This window comes from Zingiber officinale, chromosome 5B (genome assembly GCF_018446385.1).
Source record: "Zingiber officinale cultivar Zhangliang chromosome 5B, Zo_v1.1, whole genome shotgun sequence".
Lineage (NCBI taxonomy): Eukaryota > Viridiplantae > Streptophyta > Magnoliopsida > Zingiberales > Zingiberaceae > Zingiber > Zingiber officinale.
Window position 1 is genome coordinate 86885291 of NC_055995.1, and position 19360 is coordinate 86904650.

The 19360-nt window shown below is 35.8% G+C and overlaps 1 protein-coding gene across 2 annotated transcripts; it reads right to left on the reverse strand.

Annotated features, from left to right (window-relative positions):
• Positions 1-18: 18 nt before the first annotated feature.
• LOC121984835 (nucleoside diphosphate kinase 1) lies at positions 19-1587 on the reverse strand. 2 transcript variants are annotated; one of them, XM_042537980.1, is made up of 5 exons: positions 1353-1587; positions 1156-1204; positions 827-1058; positions 497-561; positions 19-293 (listed from the first exon to the last, which is right to left on the reverse strand). In XM_042537980.1, coding segments are annotated over exons 1-5 (399 nt in total). In that variant the 5' UTR covers positions 1404-1587; the 3' UTR covers positions 19-291. The 2 variants fall into 2 exon arrangements, with proteins under 2 accessions (XP_042393914.1, XP_042393913.1); XM_042537979.1 differs by lacking the exon at positions 497-561 and having other exon boundaries at positions 1353-1582.
• Between the last annotated feature and the right edge of the window lie 17773 nt (positions 1588-19360).

Consider the following 19360-nt stretch of genomic DNA (forward strand, 5'->3'; position numbering starts at 1 on the left):
ATGTATTTGTTCTCTAAATAATGAAATGGCATCGAAGCAATATCATTAAAACTGAAGCAGTTTGTGAAAATCCACACAACTACAATTGGACAAACAACCAGAGTCATGGCCCAAATATTAGGGTTCTTATGAAAAGCTGAAATACCAATTTCAGGTACGTAGTAAATATTTCCTATCCCTACTCGTATATCCAAGGGTGGAGGTTGCTCTGCCACTCAGAGATGCCTTCAGGAAACCACAAAGCAATCTCCTTCCTAGCACTCTCAACCGAGTCACTTCCATGGATCACATTCCTGCGTATAGAATTGAAACCGTGATCCTCTAAAAGAAAATAAGCACAAATGCAAAAGGAGCACCAAAGTTAATTTTAGCTGCAAGTGGTGCCACAACTACAGTAGAGCTTTATTTATTCCAAATCTTATATAATAACACAGGGAGCCAATGGCATCTACCATTAGAAAGTAGATTTGGAGTAACAGAAAAATTATTAGATTACATGCACTCTGAATGAATCTTTTCATAAGAATGGCTTTCTCCCTGTCAGCTCCAAGTAGATGCTTTCTGTTTTAGCACATGTCACAGTGCATTAGAGGAAAGACAGCCATTAGAACTAGTTAAAATACAAATCAAATCACACACGCATCAAATCCTACCAGAGCCAGAGGATCCAGAACCAATTACCATTCCATGAATGAGAAAAAATGTTCTTCAGTAGTTTGTTCAGACTTAGTGGTTTTTAACTAATTTTTTGATTGTCATAGTGGCGTAGCATGATTGCATAACCAACCTTTTTTATGATTCATATTATTGGGGAAGAAGAAATCACCTGCCAATCTCAATTGCATAGTCTCCGCGGATGGTCCCGGGGGCAGATTCCGCTGGATTGGTGGCACCGATGATCTTGCGACCAGTGACCACCACATTCTTTCCCGTCCATACCATCGCTACCACCGGACCAGAGATGATGTACTCTACAAGGGAGCCAAAGAAGGGCTTCGCGGAGAGGTCGGCGTAGTGTTTCTCCGCAAAGGAGCGTTCCACGCCGACCAACTTCAACCCTGATCGACGCACAAAAATAACCAAGAAAATTTCTCCTTTCTTCTCTAAAGTAGATGGGGAAAACAAAAAAAGGATTGTAGTTGGTAAAATCTTCACCTTTCAAGTAGAAACCTTTTTTCTCAAACCTACTAATGATTTCTCCAACCTTTCAAGTAAAAAAAAAAAAGGAAGAAAAAGAAGGATTTTGGTGTTTCAGTAACACATCCACTGTAAATTACGCAATGCAACGCCGAAGAATGGATGAACGAAGCGAAGGAAGAAGAAATCAAAGGGGAGGGAAACGGAGAGCACACCAGGCCGCGTTGGACGCCGTCGGGCTTGATCATGATGAAGGTCTGTTCCATCGCCGCGCTCGCTTCGTTTCTATCGGTTGCCGACGTTGCCAAGGAGAATGATGACCGAAGGCACAGCTTTCATAGAGTGGGAACGGAAACCCTAATCGGACTCAGCTCCACAGAAGGTCCTGGCTAGAAGTGCGAGTCTTCCCAAGTCAAAACTACAAAAGCCAATCGATTTGCTGGCAGCGGGTGAAAATTTTTTAAAGGATTGGATCACAGGTTTAGTATGATCATGTTTTTCGGAGCCAATCGATTTGCCACCACTGAACATAGTTAAGAGCATTTATGTGGGAGGCCAGATCCTCTGATTCTGGATCATAAAAGATCCTATCTATTTATTAGTTGGATAAATTGTACTCCACCTATTAAATAGATGGGATCTAGTTCATCCAACCAATGAATGAACAAGTGACCAAGGATGGTCCAAGAATCCTGGACCAGAGGATCCCTGCCCATCTCCGTAGGCATCCGCAATCGTGTGAACTTCTGAAAAAGTTTATACTTTATCGTATCGTAAAAATCTTAATCCTTTTAAAATTCTCTCATGATTATCGTAAAATCTTACTTTAAAACCTCACTTCTTTTAACATCTTCTTGCTAGATTTTTGTAAACCTGATCCCAAAATTTTAAGATAGGTTTATAAAAAAAATTATAAACCCCACTTATGTAGTGGAGGGGGAGTTTATAATGAGAGATTTAGAGCATAAATCGCATGGTAAGGAGGTTTTTTTTTTTTAATGGTTAAACTTCGTCCCCTCAAAGCGATGCGATGGTTGAAATATAACGTGTTGCCACATGAGATATTAGAATCGAAACTCGGTGCCAGAATCGGCCCTGGGCCAGGGCTACCGGGGCCCTTGCCTAGTACCCAAAAACTATATAAAAATATATATTTTTTTAATAAAATTTTTATTCTTTCTCTGAAGCCATCTCCGAAGTGATGAAGCCCTAGCTCTCTCGACTCTCACCTTCATGGCGATTCTCCTCGGCTGCCATCCTCACCGACCCCGGTGTCTTCAATGCCTTTAACCTTACCATCGAGAGGATATCGCCAGCGTTGGTAACCTCAACGGCTGCTCCTCCAATCTTCCGGTCAGTAACCATTTTATCGATTTGGGCAACTGCGGTCTGAGACCAGATCTCGATTCTTCGCCTAGTTAATTAGAGTTTTGTTGTTTGATTAGGCAATCACTTAGGATTTTATACCTGGATTTTACCAGAATTTTAACTTTTGCTTTTCAATTTGCAATTTTGCATCGAAATTGTTCTCATTATGCAGATGATTTCTACTTCTTCTTCTTCTTCTTCTTCTCTGGTACTTAACTACTTATATTTTCCCAAATTTTTTACTTTTTTCAAGTCGAATAAAAATGTTCTTATTATCATAAGAAGATGACTTTTTCTTCTTATTCCTTGTTACAAATTAAAATATTATAGTTAGTCACACTTAGTAGGCTCTTGATTAAGAAAAACAAACAGATATCAACAAATCGATGTGTGTGTGTGTGTATGAGAGAGATACAAGAACTTTCTTATTGGTTTACTCTAAAAAACCTTGGCTTCTAGTTGTTTATTCTCTTCAGATGGATTCTTTTAGCTAGTAAATGATAAGTAGATTAACTAAGTTTCATGTCATTTAGCTAGTTAAATTAATGTGCCTGTGTCTTTAATTGCATGAATAAAGTCCCAACTTCTAAACAATTAAATTGTTGTATTTTTTTATAAACTTGTAGGATATCCGTGTTAGGTCTTATATAAGTGGATTTCGAATCAAAGAAAAATTCTCCATATAAGGTTTTATTGTTCTTTGTTTATTGCTTATTGTTCATAATTATCTATCATCATTAAACAACTCTCTAGATATCAAAAAAGACAAAAAAAAATAAAAAAGAGGAGGAGATTGCCCAAAGCTTAAGAGGTTTATTGAATAAATATTTTAGTAAAGAATCACATAACACAACAGCAAGCTTTTTGAACTAAGCTTAGTTCAAATTTTAAGTAATATAATGAATCAAATACAAATGAAGATTTTGTTGAAAATAATAATAATGAATATGAATAATTTATGGTAAACGAAAGTGCTGAGAATGAGAAATTTGTAGAAAATGAGAACGAAGAGAATACAGATCTTAATGATTTGAATGAAATTGAAATTGACAAAACTAAAGATATTGATAATTGTTGTGATGATGAGCATACAAATGAATATCAATGTTCGACACCTAGATATGATATAAACATATTTGATCTAAGAGTTTGGGATAACCTTGATACAAAAATAAGAGATTTACTTGTGGAAAGAGGTCCTAAAAGAGAAGATATTCTTAAGTTTCCTTTAGATAAAGAATCTTGACAATTTTTTCATACTTACTATGTTCAAATGTTACCAAATGGTGAGACTTGTGATCGAAAATGGTTAGTATATTGGAAGGAGTTGGACAAAGTATTTTGTATTTGTTGTAAGTTGTTTAAAGTAATATACAACAAAAGTAATTTAGCAAAAGGAGTTAATGACTGGAAACATTTATGTGACAAATTTAAACAACATGAAAATAGTGTTGAACACCTCACTAATCTGAGAGCCTTTGTTGAACTACAAATGAGATTAAAGAAAACATTGACAATTGATAAGGAAATACAAGAACAAATTAAAAAGGACACAAAACATTGGAAGCATGTTATGCTAAGAATAGTTGTTGTTGTCAAATGTCTTGCTATACATAATTTGACATTTTGTGGTACACATGACAAAATTTATGAAGATGGTAATGGCAATTTTTTAGGTCTACTTGAAATGATTACAGATTTTGATCCAATAATGCAAGAGCATTTTCGACTCATTCAAGATAAAAAGATTCATTATCATTATCTTAGTCATAAAATTCAAAACGAGTTAATATCTCTTCTAGCTTCTAAAGTCAAGAATGCAATAATTAAAAAAGTAAAAGAGGCAAAATATTTTTCAGTAATTCTTGATTGTACACCGAATGCAAGTCACAAAGAACAAATGTCTCTCATATTAAGATGTGTAGATGTTTCAGAGACTCCAATTAAAATAGAAGAGTACTTTTTAGAATTTATAAATGTAGAAGATACAACTGGTTTAGGTCTTTTTAATGAATTGCAAGTTGTTTTACAATCTTTAGAACTTGATATTGATAATGTGAGAGGGTAAGGTTATGATAATGGATCTAATATGAAAGGCAAAAATCAAGGTGTGTAAAGAAGATTGCTTGACATTAATCCTAGAGCATTTTACATGCCATGTGGTTCTCATTCTCTTAACTTAGTTGTTTGTGACATGGCAAATTCTTGTGCTAAAGCAAAATCATTTTTTGAGCATGTTAATGTATGTACACACTATGTTCTCTAATTCAACAAAAAGATGGAATATTTTGCTATAATATATTGATGCATTAACTTTAAAATCATTGTCAACTACAAGATGGGAAAGTCATATTAAAACAGTCAAAGCAATATTATCTCAAGCTTCCCAAATCAGAGAAGCTTTGTTCAAATTAGTAAAAATAAGTGAAGATGGTAAAGTAAGTAGAGATACTGAAACTTTAGCATCTTGTGAACTTTCAAGTTTTGAATTTATATTAAGCCTTGTTATTTGGCATGATATTTTGCATAAAATTAACTTAGTTAGCAAAAAATTACAGTAAGAGGATATGCATCTTGATGTTGTTGTAAAATAATTGTCTTTCTTATTTCTTTTTTTTGAAAAATATAGAGAAAATGGTTTTGCTTCTGCTATGGTTGATGCAAAAAAAAAATAGCATCTGATATGAAAATTGAGCCTGTATTTCCTATAAAATGTAAAATTTGTAGAAAGAGACATTTTGATGAAATCGCTAACATTGAAAGAGAAAATCAATCACCAGAAGAATTAATCTTTTCGAATAGATTATTTTATCTTAGTGTTCGATATTGCTCTTGGGCAATTGAAGAATAGATTTGAACAATTGCAATATTTTGAATCTATATTTGGGTTCTTATATGTTGTTACAAAATTAGTTTCATTAGATGATGATGAATTGATGAGTTCTTGTGTTAATCTTGAAAATGCTTTAAGAATTGGCGATACTTCTGATATTGATGCAAAATATATGTTTTTAGAACTACAAGTTTTGCAAGTAATGTTACCATGTGAATCTTATGAAAGAAATAAAAAAATGGTCTTCCATTCAAATATTAGATTTTTTAAAAATAATGGATATGTTTCCAAATGTGATGATTGCTTATAGGATATTATTGACAATACCCGTTACAATGGCATCTACCGAAAGAAGTTTTTCAAAATTAAAATTAATAAAATCTTATTTACGGACCACAATGACTCAAGATAGACTAAATGGATTAGCAATTTTATGCATTGAAAAGAATATTTTGGAAAACATTGAATATGATGTTATTATTGATGATTTTGCCTTTAAAAGTGCATCACGAATACACTTTAAATGAGTTACCTTTGTGTTTTTTTGCAGGTGTATTACAACCAATAATTTAATTATATCCTCTGCATTCACTCTCATTCGCACTTGTAGGTAAACATTTTGTTACTTATGAGTACACGTGACATTGTATTTATGCTCTTAAAGTGTTCATAAGTCATAACAACTCCAGTACTTATGCTAATTGGTGCTACTTATACTCTTTTTCTTTTGGTGATTAGATCAATTAATAGTTTGATAAATTGATACTTTTTTGTTTACTATGGCTTTCGGAGGGAAATGGCGGAGCATTTTCTATGGTGAAAATTTTGTTTCAAGGAGCATCCTTTTTTATTGGAGTATTCTTGATATGCTTTGATACACAGAGGTTTTATTCATGTCAGATTGGGTAGCTCTTCTTTTGGTGGTTGGCTGGCTGGAGTATAGATGTTGCAGTGGGTATCTTACAGGGAGGAGAAACTTATTTACAGAATGTGCTTAGAAGGGGCTGGATTGAAGCTGTGATGTTGATGGTTTATGATCTGTTGTGCAGGAATGTTGGTATGATGTGCTGTGTTTATAGTGGTTTTTTGTATTAGTTGTTGGAAATTTGTAAAGGTTGGTTTTTCATGTCTAGCACTTCCCTCTTATCAGAAAATGTGATGTTCTGATAGTGTAGGGATTTATGTATTTGGTTGGTTTTGTTCTAATATGGGTTAGTATTTGATATGTTTTGATTGTGAGATACTATTGTTGTTGGAGTCTGATGTTATGGTTTCTAAAGAAGGTGGAGCAATGCATATTTTTTGAAGGGTTGTATATGTGGCTGATTCATTAAGAAAAATTTTATTTGGTGGATTTCTAAAGGTTTTCTTTGCAATTGGGAGTTCGAAAAACATACCCTGTGGCTGTGTTTTATTTTGATCAGAAATTGATATTGATTTGTGGTGTTGTTGGGTTTTGAGCTGCTGACTGAATTTGTTGATGAAGCTTTAATGTGTAAGCTGATTTTTTTGGGAGAGTTGGTGGATTTCCTATGTTATGTATTGGTGGTGTGGTGGTTATGTATTGGTGGTGTGGTGGTGGTTTTGAAAGTTCTATGGTGTTCTGAAAGTTTGGAGATTTTGGTGCGTTCTACATGTTTGGGATTTCATTTTGTGAGTTTGAAGGCTTTTGCTGAGCGTTCATTGTTGGTGGTTTTATTTCAAGGAAGAGGTTGAAATCTCTTGGATTTGTTAGAGTATTTTTGTTAGAAAGTGTGTAAATAAAGTCTATTTTATATTGTGTTCTTGGAATGTAAGTATGGAGAGAATAGTTTTGTTTGGAATACATGTAAGTCTGTGGAATCCTTGTAAATTGTAGTATGAGATTAGGTTTGACCCCCTCATTCTATGGTTTTTTTTTTCATATCTGATTTTTTTAATTAAAGAAAAGTAGTGCTCGTTAGATAAAATTGGGTCATAATTTATAATTTCGCCCAAGGCCTTTGAACAATAAGGATCGGCTCTGCTCGGTGCATCCGAGCATGCCTTCCCTATACCTTGGTCATCTGTACTAATGGCTAGTAGTCATCCATGATTTGTCTTTTCCGTGCCGGCCTAGGGACGGATTGATGGGGGGCACTAGGGACGAGCGAATCGCCTTTTGTCACATCTAATGGCAAAACCTTTAAATGAGGTTTTTTTAGCCTTCAATACTATATCAAAAATAAAAAAACCTATTATTCTTTATAATGAAAAAATCTCCCTATAATTTTTTTCTATAAACTCTACATTATAAATCATAGAACTCTTTGTATTACAAATTATAAATTAAAATGCAACACTATTTTATCATTAATTACAAATTACATTTTCAACCAAATTTTTTTTTTTTTGAGTTTTCAATACCACTCTTGAACTACAAATCTCAAACTTCATCTCTACCATGTTTTAAACTTTTTTATTAAGATTTTTGATTTTATAAATCTTGTAAAATTTGTATTGGAGATGTCCTTGGTTAAATACTACAAAAAAAAATTGATAGAAGTAGACAGAGTCAATGTCCAATAAAATTGGGAGAAATATCCTTCCCTTCCCTATGCTACTGTTTAATTTTCTAATTTATCTCTGAAGCTAACTGTGTGGGATATCTAGATCAATATATCCAAATACAAAGCAAATATATTTGGACAAATCAAAATAATTCTTTGTTAAATGAGAACCACCAGCATTAACGGTATATAAATTCTTCATTTATGACCTTCATTATGATGACTCTTCAAATTCTCTATGAATCATCATTATGATGACTATTCGAATTCTCCATTAATCATCATGATTATGACTATTTGAATTCTCTTTTTTTTTTGTATCAAAAATCTATATTTGATCTTGATCTCGACTAGTTTTTGATATTTTAGAATTAATTAATAATCCAATTAATTCTTATTCTAAAATAATCAATTGATTAATTTTTGTATCCACTAAAATAATCCATAGTGTTCATGTCTGCATGCTATGCGTGCGACCCTCTAGGTTTTATACACGAAGGCGGTGTAAATTTATACACAGACTAATGTAATCGTCTAACAATAATTTTTAGTCACCCAACGTGATAAAATTAATATCAGTCATAAACTATAAACCACCATGAACTGATTACTGCATAATTCAATCTCTTCATCTAAGCCTACATCCCAATTAATTCAGTACATTATGTATCATTACCAAATTAATTGTTTTACTTGATTTCTAAGATATAATAGACTCCTCTTGAATGATAAATCATTCCTCTCATGGCCACGGATTTCGAGTCACTAATATCTCTATCAAGTGGCCAGGATGTTAACTCTTAATTCAAGAGAGTGATGAATCTCTATTGACTCAACACTATTCTCTCTACGCTTTGCCATATACCGAACTACCATATTAATCACAATCCGATTAAAGAATACTTTTAACTGCGTCAAAGCACATAACTCCACTCATAGAATAAATGAAAGTCTCAAGTCAAAAGATCTGTTACACTCGTTCATAAGAGGAATGACCAATGATGCTTAATATGTGGTTTCCTCTTAAGCGGGTCATGCCGAGTGTGTCTCTAAACTCAAGGCACCCTTAAGTACAACTTGGATATCCATCCCTTGGTATATCTCGACCTAGTCATACTCATCGTTGATCTAGATATCCATGTCTCCTCTAGATATCTATTCGATCAATGACTTTTTTCAGATTAATATACTCATTAATCTATAGGACTTTATCATTAATCATATATATACAGAGAAGTAAATAATCAATGATAAATACATGCCTTTATAAAATAATTATCCACAAAATACATAAGGAGTGTCTTGTCACATAAGTGCACATACTAACAATCTCCCACTTGCACTATTTCCAAACACTATGGGCTCTTAGTCCTAGGCACCTCACATGAGTCTCATGTTTCTGTAGAGGTAAGACCTTTGTGAGTGGGTCTGCAATGTTCTCGCTGGTGTCTACTCTGCTAACCAACACATCACTCCTCTAAACAATCTCTCTGAGGAGTTGATACTTCCTTAGTACATGCTTGGATCTTTGGTGAGACTTGGCTTCTTTACCTACGCTATGACCACATTATTGTCACAGTATAGCACAACTAGATCAACAATGCTAGGAACCACTTAAAGCTCCACTATGAAGTTCTTGATCCATACAGCTTCCTTTGCTGCCTCTGAAGCTGCTATGTACTTGGACTCATCTGTTGAATCTGCAACTATCTCTTGCTTGGAACTCTTCCAGCAAACAGCTGCACCATTCAAACAAAACACATATCTTTACTGTGATTTCAGATCATCCTGATTTGTCTGAAAATTTGCGTCAGTATATCCTCTGACGACTAATTCCTCGTCTCATCTGAAAACTAAGAACATGTTCTTTGTTCTTCTAAGATACTTGAGGATAGTCTTTACCGTAGTGCAATGACCCTCTCCAGGATCTGACTGATATCTACTCATCATGCTTAATATATACAAGATATTTGGTTGTGTGCATATTATAGCATACATTATGGACCCTATAGACAAAGCATAAGGTATCTTGTCCATTCTACTTCTTTCTGTAGGACCGTTGCGGTCGGCTAGGAGGGGGTTGGATATCCTGCTAACACAAAAAGAACAACAAACCCTTCTCGAACTCTTTAAGCTAACACTTGCATAAATAAACTAAGCGCTAAATTAAAAGCATAAAGAAAAAGCGAGGCAAAAGTATTTACTTGGTTACAACCGATGTGGTTGTTAATCCAAGGAAGATTAAGCTCAATAAAAATCTCCTTCAGGCGGAGAAGCCTCGTACAACAATGTAGCGCAGAAAACAGAAGCTTAGACTAAAAGAGAGCGTGCAAGCACTGGATTTACAATCAGTGAGTTCATTCAAAAGCTTCTGGACCAAGGCTATATTTATAGCCTTGATCGGGGCGCTTGGAAGGGTTCCAGGCGCCTTGGGGGGATAAAACTTATCCCCCAACGTTTAGATCGAGTCAAAACTCGATCTGGTCAACTTTACTGCTCAGGGCGCCCCGGAGGGTTCCGGGCGCCCCGGAGGGCTCCGGGCGCCCCGGAGGGCTCCGGGCGCCCCGGACTGCTCCGGGCGCCCCGGAGCCCAAAGTCAACAACGTTGACTTTTTCGCCTCCGGTTCAGCTCATCTCGGTCCAGGTCTTGTTCGCTCCGGCTCCGCTAGCTTGGGTGATCTCTGCCATCCGGAATAGGGCTCACCCGAACCCAAGTTCCGGCCTTCTCCTCGACAGCCTTCCTTCCCGGTTTCTCATCCCTCGAACGCTGCGCACGTTCTTCTCATCCACCGGTGTACTCTTCCGCGGTCACCTCGTCCCTCGGACGCACTGAGCCCGTCGGCTCTCTCCCCGTGCCGTCCTTCTCGCTAGCCGCGTCTTCCGTTCGACTTCCTGTGTTCCTAAGCTCCTGCACACTTAGACACAAGGGTTAAACAAACGCATGACCTAACTTAGCTTGTTTGATTACATCAAAACACCTTGGGGTTCCAACAATCTCCCCTTTTTTGATGTGAGCAACCCAAGTTAAGTTAGGGCAAACATATGCAATAAAAACAATTTATATTCAAATAAGTCCAAAATATTTTTCAATTGAAAAATTATATTACCTCCCTCTAGACTTATACTTTCCCTTCTCCCCCTTTGATCACAATAAAAATAGAGTTTCAAGAAAAATAATCTAAGGGTTTGACACTTAAAAAAAAATATAAATATATTTCAATGTTTTTCGGAGAAAAAATATTTCCAAGTTAAAAAAAAAATTCTAAGTCAAAGAATGACTTTTGAAAAATTTCTAAGTTTCCACCAAAAATAAATCTTTCTAAGCCCAAAAATTTATGCAAGAAAATTTAAGAAAAATTGATAGCATTAAAAAAAAATTCTATGCATTTATTTATTTATACTGATACTTATATCAGCAAGTTTTAAATTTCCATTTCAATTTTTCATAACTTCTCAAATTACACTTTTTCAAATTTAAAGCCACAGATATTAAACATACAATAATTTGTATCATGTTAATTTCTATTATTTTTTGAATTGCAACTTCACAAAAATATTCAAATGGCATAGATTCTAACTTGATAAAATTTTTCGACAATATAAAAAATTCTTTCGGCAATGTGCAAAATTCGTTCGAAAGAATATTTTGTAATTTGCAAGAATTTTTTAACAAAAATTCTAATTTACAGGAATCTATTAACAGTAGATTTCTTAAACCGAAACACCTTTTCGGTGACTCAATTTCTAAATCGCAAAATTCTTTCGAGAGAGTAATTTGTAATTCAAAAAATTCTTCTAATTTGCATAATTCGTTTGTCAAAGTATTTTTAAATTTGAAAATTTCTTTTGATAATATTTCTAATTTGCAAGACAAGTTTGACAATTGATTTTCTAATTCAAAAAACTTTTTCGGTAATTCAATTTTTAAATTGCAAAAATCTTCAGGCAATTTTTCTATTGAATTAATCGGTTGTTCAGAAGGTAGAGACCATACCTTACTTACCTCGTTGGCCGTTGGTTCTCCCCCTGTTGAATTAATTTCTTCCGAAGATTCTCCCCCTTCATCGATCTCGGGATGTACTTCGGTTGTTGGGGTTGTCTCGGTAATTTCTTCCGTCTCGGATTCTTCTGATGACGGCTCGATGTCTATTGAGGGGACGACTTCAATCGGTTCTTCGTAGAGTTTTAAGAACTTTTCCCAAAGTTCTTTTGCGCTGTTGTATTCGCCAACTCTATCAAAGTCTTCGTTTGATATTGCGGTTAAAATGTGAAACTCTGCCCGACCGTTTGCCATTGACTCGTCACGTTGCTTCTTGTTCCATAGGCGTAGATCGAGTTCTTCTCCATTCGTTGTCTTTGGTGTTTCATAACCTGTTTTCATTATTAGAGAAATACCAATATCAGAGTTAAGAAATACCGTCATTCGTTGCTTCCAAGAAGCAAGCTCCCCCTCGAATGCTGGTGGGTAGTCGCTAGCTCCGACCATTGTTTTGTTGCTTCAGACGGCGGTTAGTCCTTCTGAGGCTTACTCGGCTCTGATACCACTTGTAGGACCGTTGCAGCCGGCTAGGAGGGGGTTGGATATCCTGCTAACACAAAAAAAACAACAAACCCTCCTCGAACTCTTTAAGCTAACACTTGCATAAATAAACTAAGCGGTAAATTAAAAGCATAAAGAAAAAGCGAGGCAAAAGTATTTACTTGGTTACAACCGATGTGGTTGTTAATCCAAGGAAGATTAAGCTCAATAAAAATCTCCTTCAGGCGGAGAAGCCTCGTACAGCAATGTAGCGCAGAAAACAGAAGCTTAGACTAAAAGAGAGCGTGCAAGCACTGGATTTACAATCAGTGAGTTCATTCAAAAGCTTCTGGACCAAGGCTATATTTATAGCCTTGGTCGGGGCGCCTGGAAGGGTTCCGGGCGCCCTGAGGGGGATAAAACTTATCCCCCAACGTTCAGATCAAGTCAAAACTCGATCTGGTCAACTTTATTGCTCAGGGCGCCCCGGAGGGTTCCGGGTGCCCCGGAGGGTTCCGGGTGCCCCGGAGCCCAAAGTCAACAATGTTGACTTTTTCGCCTCCGGTTCAGCTCATCTCGGTCCGGGTCTTGTTCGCACCGGCTCCGCTAGCTTGGGTGATCTCGGCCATCCGGAATAGGGCTCACCCAAACCCAAGTTTCGGCCTTCTCCTTGAGCAGCCTTCCTTCCCGGTTTCTCGTCTCTCGAACGCCGTGCACGTTCTTCTCGTCCACCGGTGTACTCTTCCGCGGTCACCTCGTCCCTCGGACGCACCGAGCCCGTCGGCTCTCTCCCCATGCCGTCCTTCTCGCTAGCCGCGTCTTCTGCTAGACTTCCTGTGTTCCTAAGCTCCTGCACACTTAGACACAAGGGTTAAACAAATGCAGGACATAACTTAGCTTGTTTGATCACATCAAAACACCTTGGGGTTCCAACACTTTCCTCTTGTATTCTTGGACACATAGCCTTGGAAAGATGCACACCATGTGACACTGGTAAATATCCTCTCTTGGAGTCCTACATACCAAATCTATTCAGCATTTTATCAATATATGTACCTTAACTCAACCCTAGTAACCTGCTTTGTCTATCTCGGTATATTCTAATACCTAAGACATAGGTTACATCCCTAAGATCTTTCTTTGAGAAACACTCTCCCAACCAAGTCTTGGTAGATTCTAAGTTAGGGATATCATTGCCTATAAGAAGTATATCATCAACATACAACATTAGGAGCGTAATCTTGCTCCCACTAACCTTTTTGTAAACGCAAGGTTCTTCTGGACTCTTGACAAAAGAAAAATCTTTAATGACTTCATCAAATCACAGATTCCAACTTCGAGATGCTTGCTTTAGTCTATAAATGGACTTCTTGAGCTTACATAATTTATTGGCGTTCTCGAATTTTATAAAACTGAGAGGTTGTAGCATATATATACTTTCTCCTGTAACCTTCCATTTAGGAAAGTAGTTTTAACATCCATTTGCCCAATTTCGTAATCCTTGTAAGCTGCTATAGCTAGCAAAATTCTAATGGACTTAAGCATTACAATGGACGAACATGTTTCATCATAGCTAATTCCTTGACGTTGATTGAAACCCTTTGCCACAAGGCTAGCTTTATAGGTACTTATGTTCCCATCCATGCCAATTTTTTTCTTGAAGATACATTTGCACTCTATGGGTTTTACTCAACTGACACATCAACCAACTCCTAAACTTGGTTGGTGTACATGGAGTCCATTTTATATTTCATGGCTTCCAGCCATTTCTCAAAATCATTTGAAGCAACTGCTTTCTCGTAAGTCGACGGTTCATCATCTTCAATGAGTAGCACTTCCTCATCTTGGGTTACCAGCCAACCATATCTGTTTGACTTTCAGTGTATTCTTTTAGACTTACGTTGATCTTGTTGGGTGTTACTTGAAATTTCGTTCTATTTCCCTTGTTCAAAAAATTGTACAAGAAAAGAACTTTTCCTAGCAACCCATGTGCTCTACAGAAGTCAAACTTGGATTGCAAACGAAACTTAGCATTATTAATCCAAGTTGTTCTTCAAAAGTTAAACTTGGATTGGAAACGGAACTTAACATTTTTACTCCAAGTTCAACCCATGTGTTCTTTAGAAGTTAAACCACATTACAAAAGTTGATTAAATATCTATTTCAAAGATTGGCTTCCAAGTTAAACATGGTGAGACACTCGACCTTCTTGGGTATGAGATCATCCATCACTTCCTAGATAAAGTCTTTCAAAGAAATTGAATATTTAAACTTCTTACAGTAACTTTAGGTTTAACTATAGAGATCACAATAGAAACACAAAATCGAAACACAGAATCGCTAGCCTCTTGTGTTGGTATTTCAGGATCCATACAAAGAACACAAACTAATTATGCAGCGGAAACAAATAATTAGTTATACCTTTCTTTGTATCTTAAAGACCTCTTGATCTTCTGCTATATTCCTCTCCTCCTCTTGGACGTCGTGTGGACGACAATCTACCAAGATGAAATCCACCCGAGCCTTTCTTCTTTGCCTACAAGTTTCGGCCACCCAAGGAATGCCAAAATAGGAAATTTCCTTCTCTTCTTCTTCCCCTCCAAGCAAACCGGACACAAGAAGATGGAGTCTGATGTGTTGTCGGCCTCAAGAGAAGAAAACAAAGGGAGAAGAGAAAGAGAAGGGTCGACCACCAAGGAAAAGAGAAGAGGGAACTTTAGGTTGTGTTGTTGTTCCATAAGGCACCATTTATCTCTCTTTTATAATCCTTGGTGAATGCAAAAAAGGAAAGTTTTAAACATAATTAAAACTTCCTTTTAATTCCAATCATGGCAAAAAAGGAAATTTTAATAATAATTAAAATATCTCTCTTTTAAATTTCCTATTGTGATAGCTACAAAAGGAAAGTTTAAAATTAAACTTCTCTTTTAAATCATGGTTACAAAAAGGAAAAGTTTTATTAAAATTAAAATCTCTCTTTTTAACCAATATAGATGGCAATAAAAAAAGGAAAGATTTTAAAATTTAAAACTCTCTTTTAAAACCATGTGGACGACTTCAAAAAAAGGAAAGATTTTAAAATTAAAATATCTCTTTTAATCCTTTGTAGATTGCTATAAAAGGAAAGATTTTTACAAAAATTAAAATCTCTCTTTTTATTACTTTAGTGGTCGGCCCATTGCTTGGGCACCAAGCAAGGATGTGACCAACCCCTAGCTTGGATAAGAAGTTGGGCTTTGGGTGGATAAAAAAAACTTTTAATAAGAGGCTACAACAGGGACCTAGAGGAGGAATTGGTTTTGGTCTCCTGATGGACTTGAGCTTCTTGTATTCGACCCGAACACCCAACTCAAGTTCATTAATAATAACTCATACCACTAAAGAGTCATTATTAAACTACCGCACCAATCCTATATTACATTATGAGCTCCTTCTTATCATGAGTGCATTAATCTCCCTGTGTTTAAGATATCGAATGTCCATTAATTAAATGAATTACTGACAACTCACTTAATTAATATCTAGCTCCAAGAGTAGTACCACTCAACTTCATTATCATGTCAGAACTAAGTCCACCTGCAGGGTTTACATGACAATCCTTATGAGCTCCTCAAGGGGACATCATCAACCTAAATAACTAGGACACAATTTTCTTTTATAATCAACAAACACCATATAAATAATATTATTTCCCAACTTATCGGGCCTATTGATTTAACGAATAAATCTCACTTATTGATAAATTAAATAAATAAATACTAAATATATGTGCTTGTTATTATATCAGGATTAAGAGTACGCACATCCATAATAACAGAGGTTATGTTCTTTTATGCAGTCAGTACAAAAGGAACAACCTCAAATGGTCCTGCTTAATACACACATAGTGTACTAGTATAATTTTATAGTCAAGATAAACTAGTACCAAATTACACTACAACTATTCCAATGGTTTGTCCAATTCATCTTAGTTGTAAGCTACTATTTATAATTTATAAGGAACTGATAACATGATCTTTTGTGTGACACCACACACCATGTTATCTACAATATAAATTAAATGAACAACTGTATTTTACTAAATGTAGACATTTGACTAATGTGATTCTTATTACAAAATAAATATTCATACAAAAAGCTAGGCTTTTAGTATACATCCTAATAGATCTTGTGTTTCTTGAGTAGTCTCGGATGAAGGAGACACTTGTACTTGTGGCACTGTCTCATTGTCCAATTGTTCATCTTCCAACTTATTTGTAGAGTCTATAATTTCTTCAAGACTTACTTTACTCCCACTATTTCCTTTAGAAATAAATTCCTTTTCCAAGAAAGTAGCATATCGAGCAACAATAGCTTTGTGCTCACTTGGGAGATAAAAATAATATCCCACTATAGCTTTGGGATAACCTACAAACATACATTTTATAGATCTTGCTGCAAGCTTATTAGAATGTTCATTCTTCACGTAAGCATCACAATCCCATATCTTAAGGTAAGGCAAATTTGGTTTCTTTCCAAACCATAATTCATAAGGAGTCTTATCTATTATCTTGGTTGGAACTCGGTTAAGTGTGTATGCTGTTGTTTCTAAGACATAACCCCAAAATGACATTAAAAGACTTGCATGACTCATCATCGATCTAACCATATCCATGAGTGTGCGATTTCTCCTTTCTAAAACACCATTCCACTCCGGCGTTCTAGGAGGTGTAAGTTGGGAAATTATCCCACACTCTTTTAGGTAATTAATGAACTCTTGGCTTAGATACTTGCCACCTTGATTACTCCGAAGGGCCTTAATCTTCTTGCCACGTTGATTTTCTACCTCATTCTTGAACTCCTTAAACTTGTCTAGAGTTTTAGACATATGTTTCATTAAGTAGATATATTCATATCTACTTAAATCGTCAGTAAAAGTCACAAAGTAGGTATACGCTCCTCTAGTCTGAATTTATAATGACCCACAAATATCACTATGTATGAGTTCTAGTAGTTCCTTTGCCCGTCCAAATACCCATTACTAAGTAATCTAGTGATGCATTTCTGGGTTATATGACCAAGTTTACAGTGCCAGAGATGTGTCAAGTTTGAGTCATGCAATTTCTGTTTCTTACTTTCAATACAATAAATCGGTTCATCTAAGTTAAGAATATAAAGACCATTATTTAATAAACCATTCTCATAGAATACATTGTCTAAATAAAAGGAATATAACTTGTCCTTGAATTAAAATATAAATCCCTTGGCATCCAAACTTGACACCGAAATGATATTCTTTGAGAAACTAGGAACAAAATAATAGTTTTATAAATTCAAAACAAGTCCATTAGACAAATTTATTGAATAAGTTCCTACAGCTAACGCAGCAACTCTCGCTCCATTAGCTACTCGTAGGTTCATTTCGCCCTTGGACAACTGTCTATAGTTACTTAGACCCTGCATGTTCATACAAATGTGAGAACTATTTCTAGAATCGATGACCCATGATGAAGAAATAGAAAGATTGCATTCTATCATAAAGATACCTAAAGCATCAACTCCACTGACATTCTTCTTCATGAAAATATAGAAGTTTTTCTTCCAGTTACCTTTCTTGCCACAATGGAAGCACATGGTCTCCTTCTCATCAGATTAGAGTACTTGCATCCCTTTCTTAAGCTTCTTATATGCTTGATATCTAGGATTCTTCACTGCATTAGCCTTGGGATTAAACTTCCTGGATATAGGGCGCTTGTTAGTCTTTCTAACCATCATTACATGTAGTAAAGGATTTACCTTCATATCCTTCTCAGCAGTTTTCAATATTAACCATCAGATCAATCAAAATCTTGTTCATGTTGTTCATGTTGAAGTTTAACACAAATTAGAAAAATGATGGAGGTAGTGACGACAAGATTAGGTCAACAGCCAAGTCCTGGTCCAACTTGGAACCTAAGCTCTCGAGCCTCTCTATGTATCCGATCATCTTGAGTACATGAGACCCAACTTGGTTTCCTTCCTCCAACATGGTACGAAATAGTGTTCAAGAGGTTTTTGTTGGTTAGTCCTAGGAAAATCGTACCGGTTCCACTGTACAAAAATTTTGTTCAAGTGTCGAACCTTTCCTTAAATAACCTATTGTGTTCTTTAGAAGTTAAATTAGGAATCGCAGACGGAACTTAACATCATTGATTCCAAATTTAACTTATCTGTTCTTAATGGTTTAGATTTAAATCGCAAAAGGAACTTAACACTATTGATTCAAATCCACCTAAGTTATAAATTCTATTAACTATTAATTTCCAAAATTGGCTTCCAAGTTAAACATGGCGAGGCACAAGGCCTTCTTAGATATGGGAGCAACCATCACTTCCTAGACAAAGCCTTTTAAGGAAAGCTAATATTCAATTTCCTTATATAACTTTAGGTTTAACCAAAAAGAACAATCGAATCACAAATTCAAAAAATAAAGAAAACACAAACATGAATTACTAATTCGAAAAACTAGATTTAATGCTTCTTGTGTTTGGAATTCATACAAAGAAAAATAACTAGCATGATGCGGAAAACAATTGCTAATTATACCTTTTCTTTGCAAGCTAATGACCTCGAGATCTTCTGCCGTATTCCTCGCCTCGCCTTGGACGTCATGTGGGCAACGATCCTCCAAGATGAACACCACCCAAAGCTTTCTTCTCCTTCTTCTAATATTCGGCCACCACCAACAAATAGCAAAAGAGAGCAAAGGGAAAGGGAGAAGGGAGAGGGCCGACCACACCAAGAGGATCACCAAGCAAGAGAATAAGAATTGTGTTCCATGAGGCCTCCTCACCCCTTCTTTTATATTATTTGCCCAAGGCAAATAAGGGAAGAATTTTTACAAAAATTAAAATCTTCCTCTTGTTTTTCCTTTTCCCTTTTTATTTTTCTTTTCTTTCCTCTTGATTGAATCAATCACCAAATCATTGGATGATGATTTTATTTTGATTTTTATTT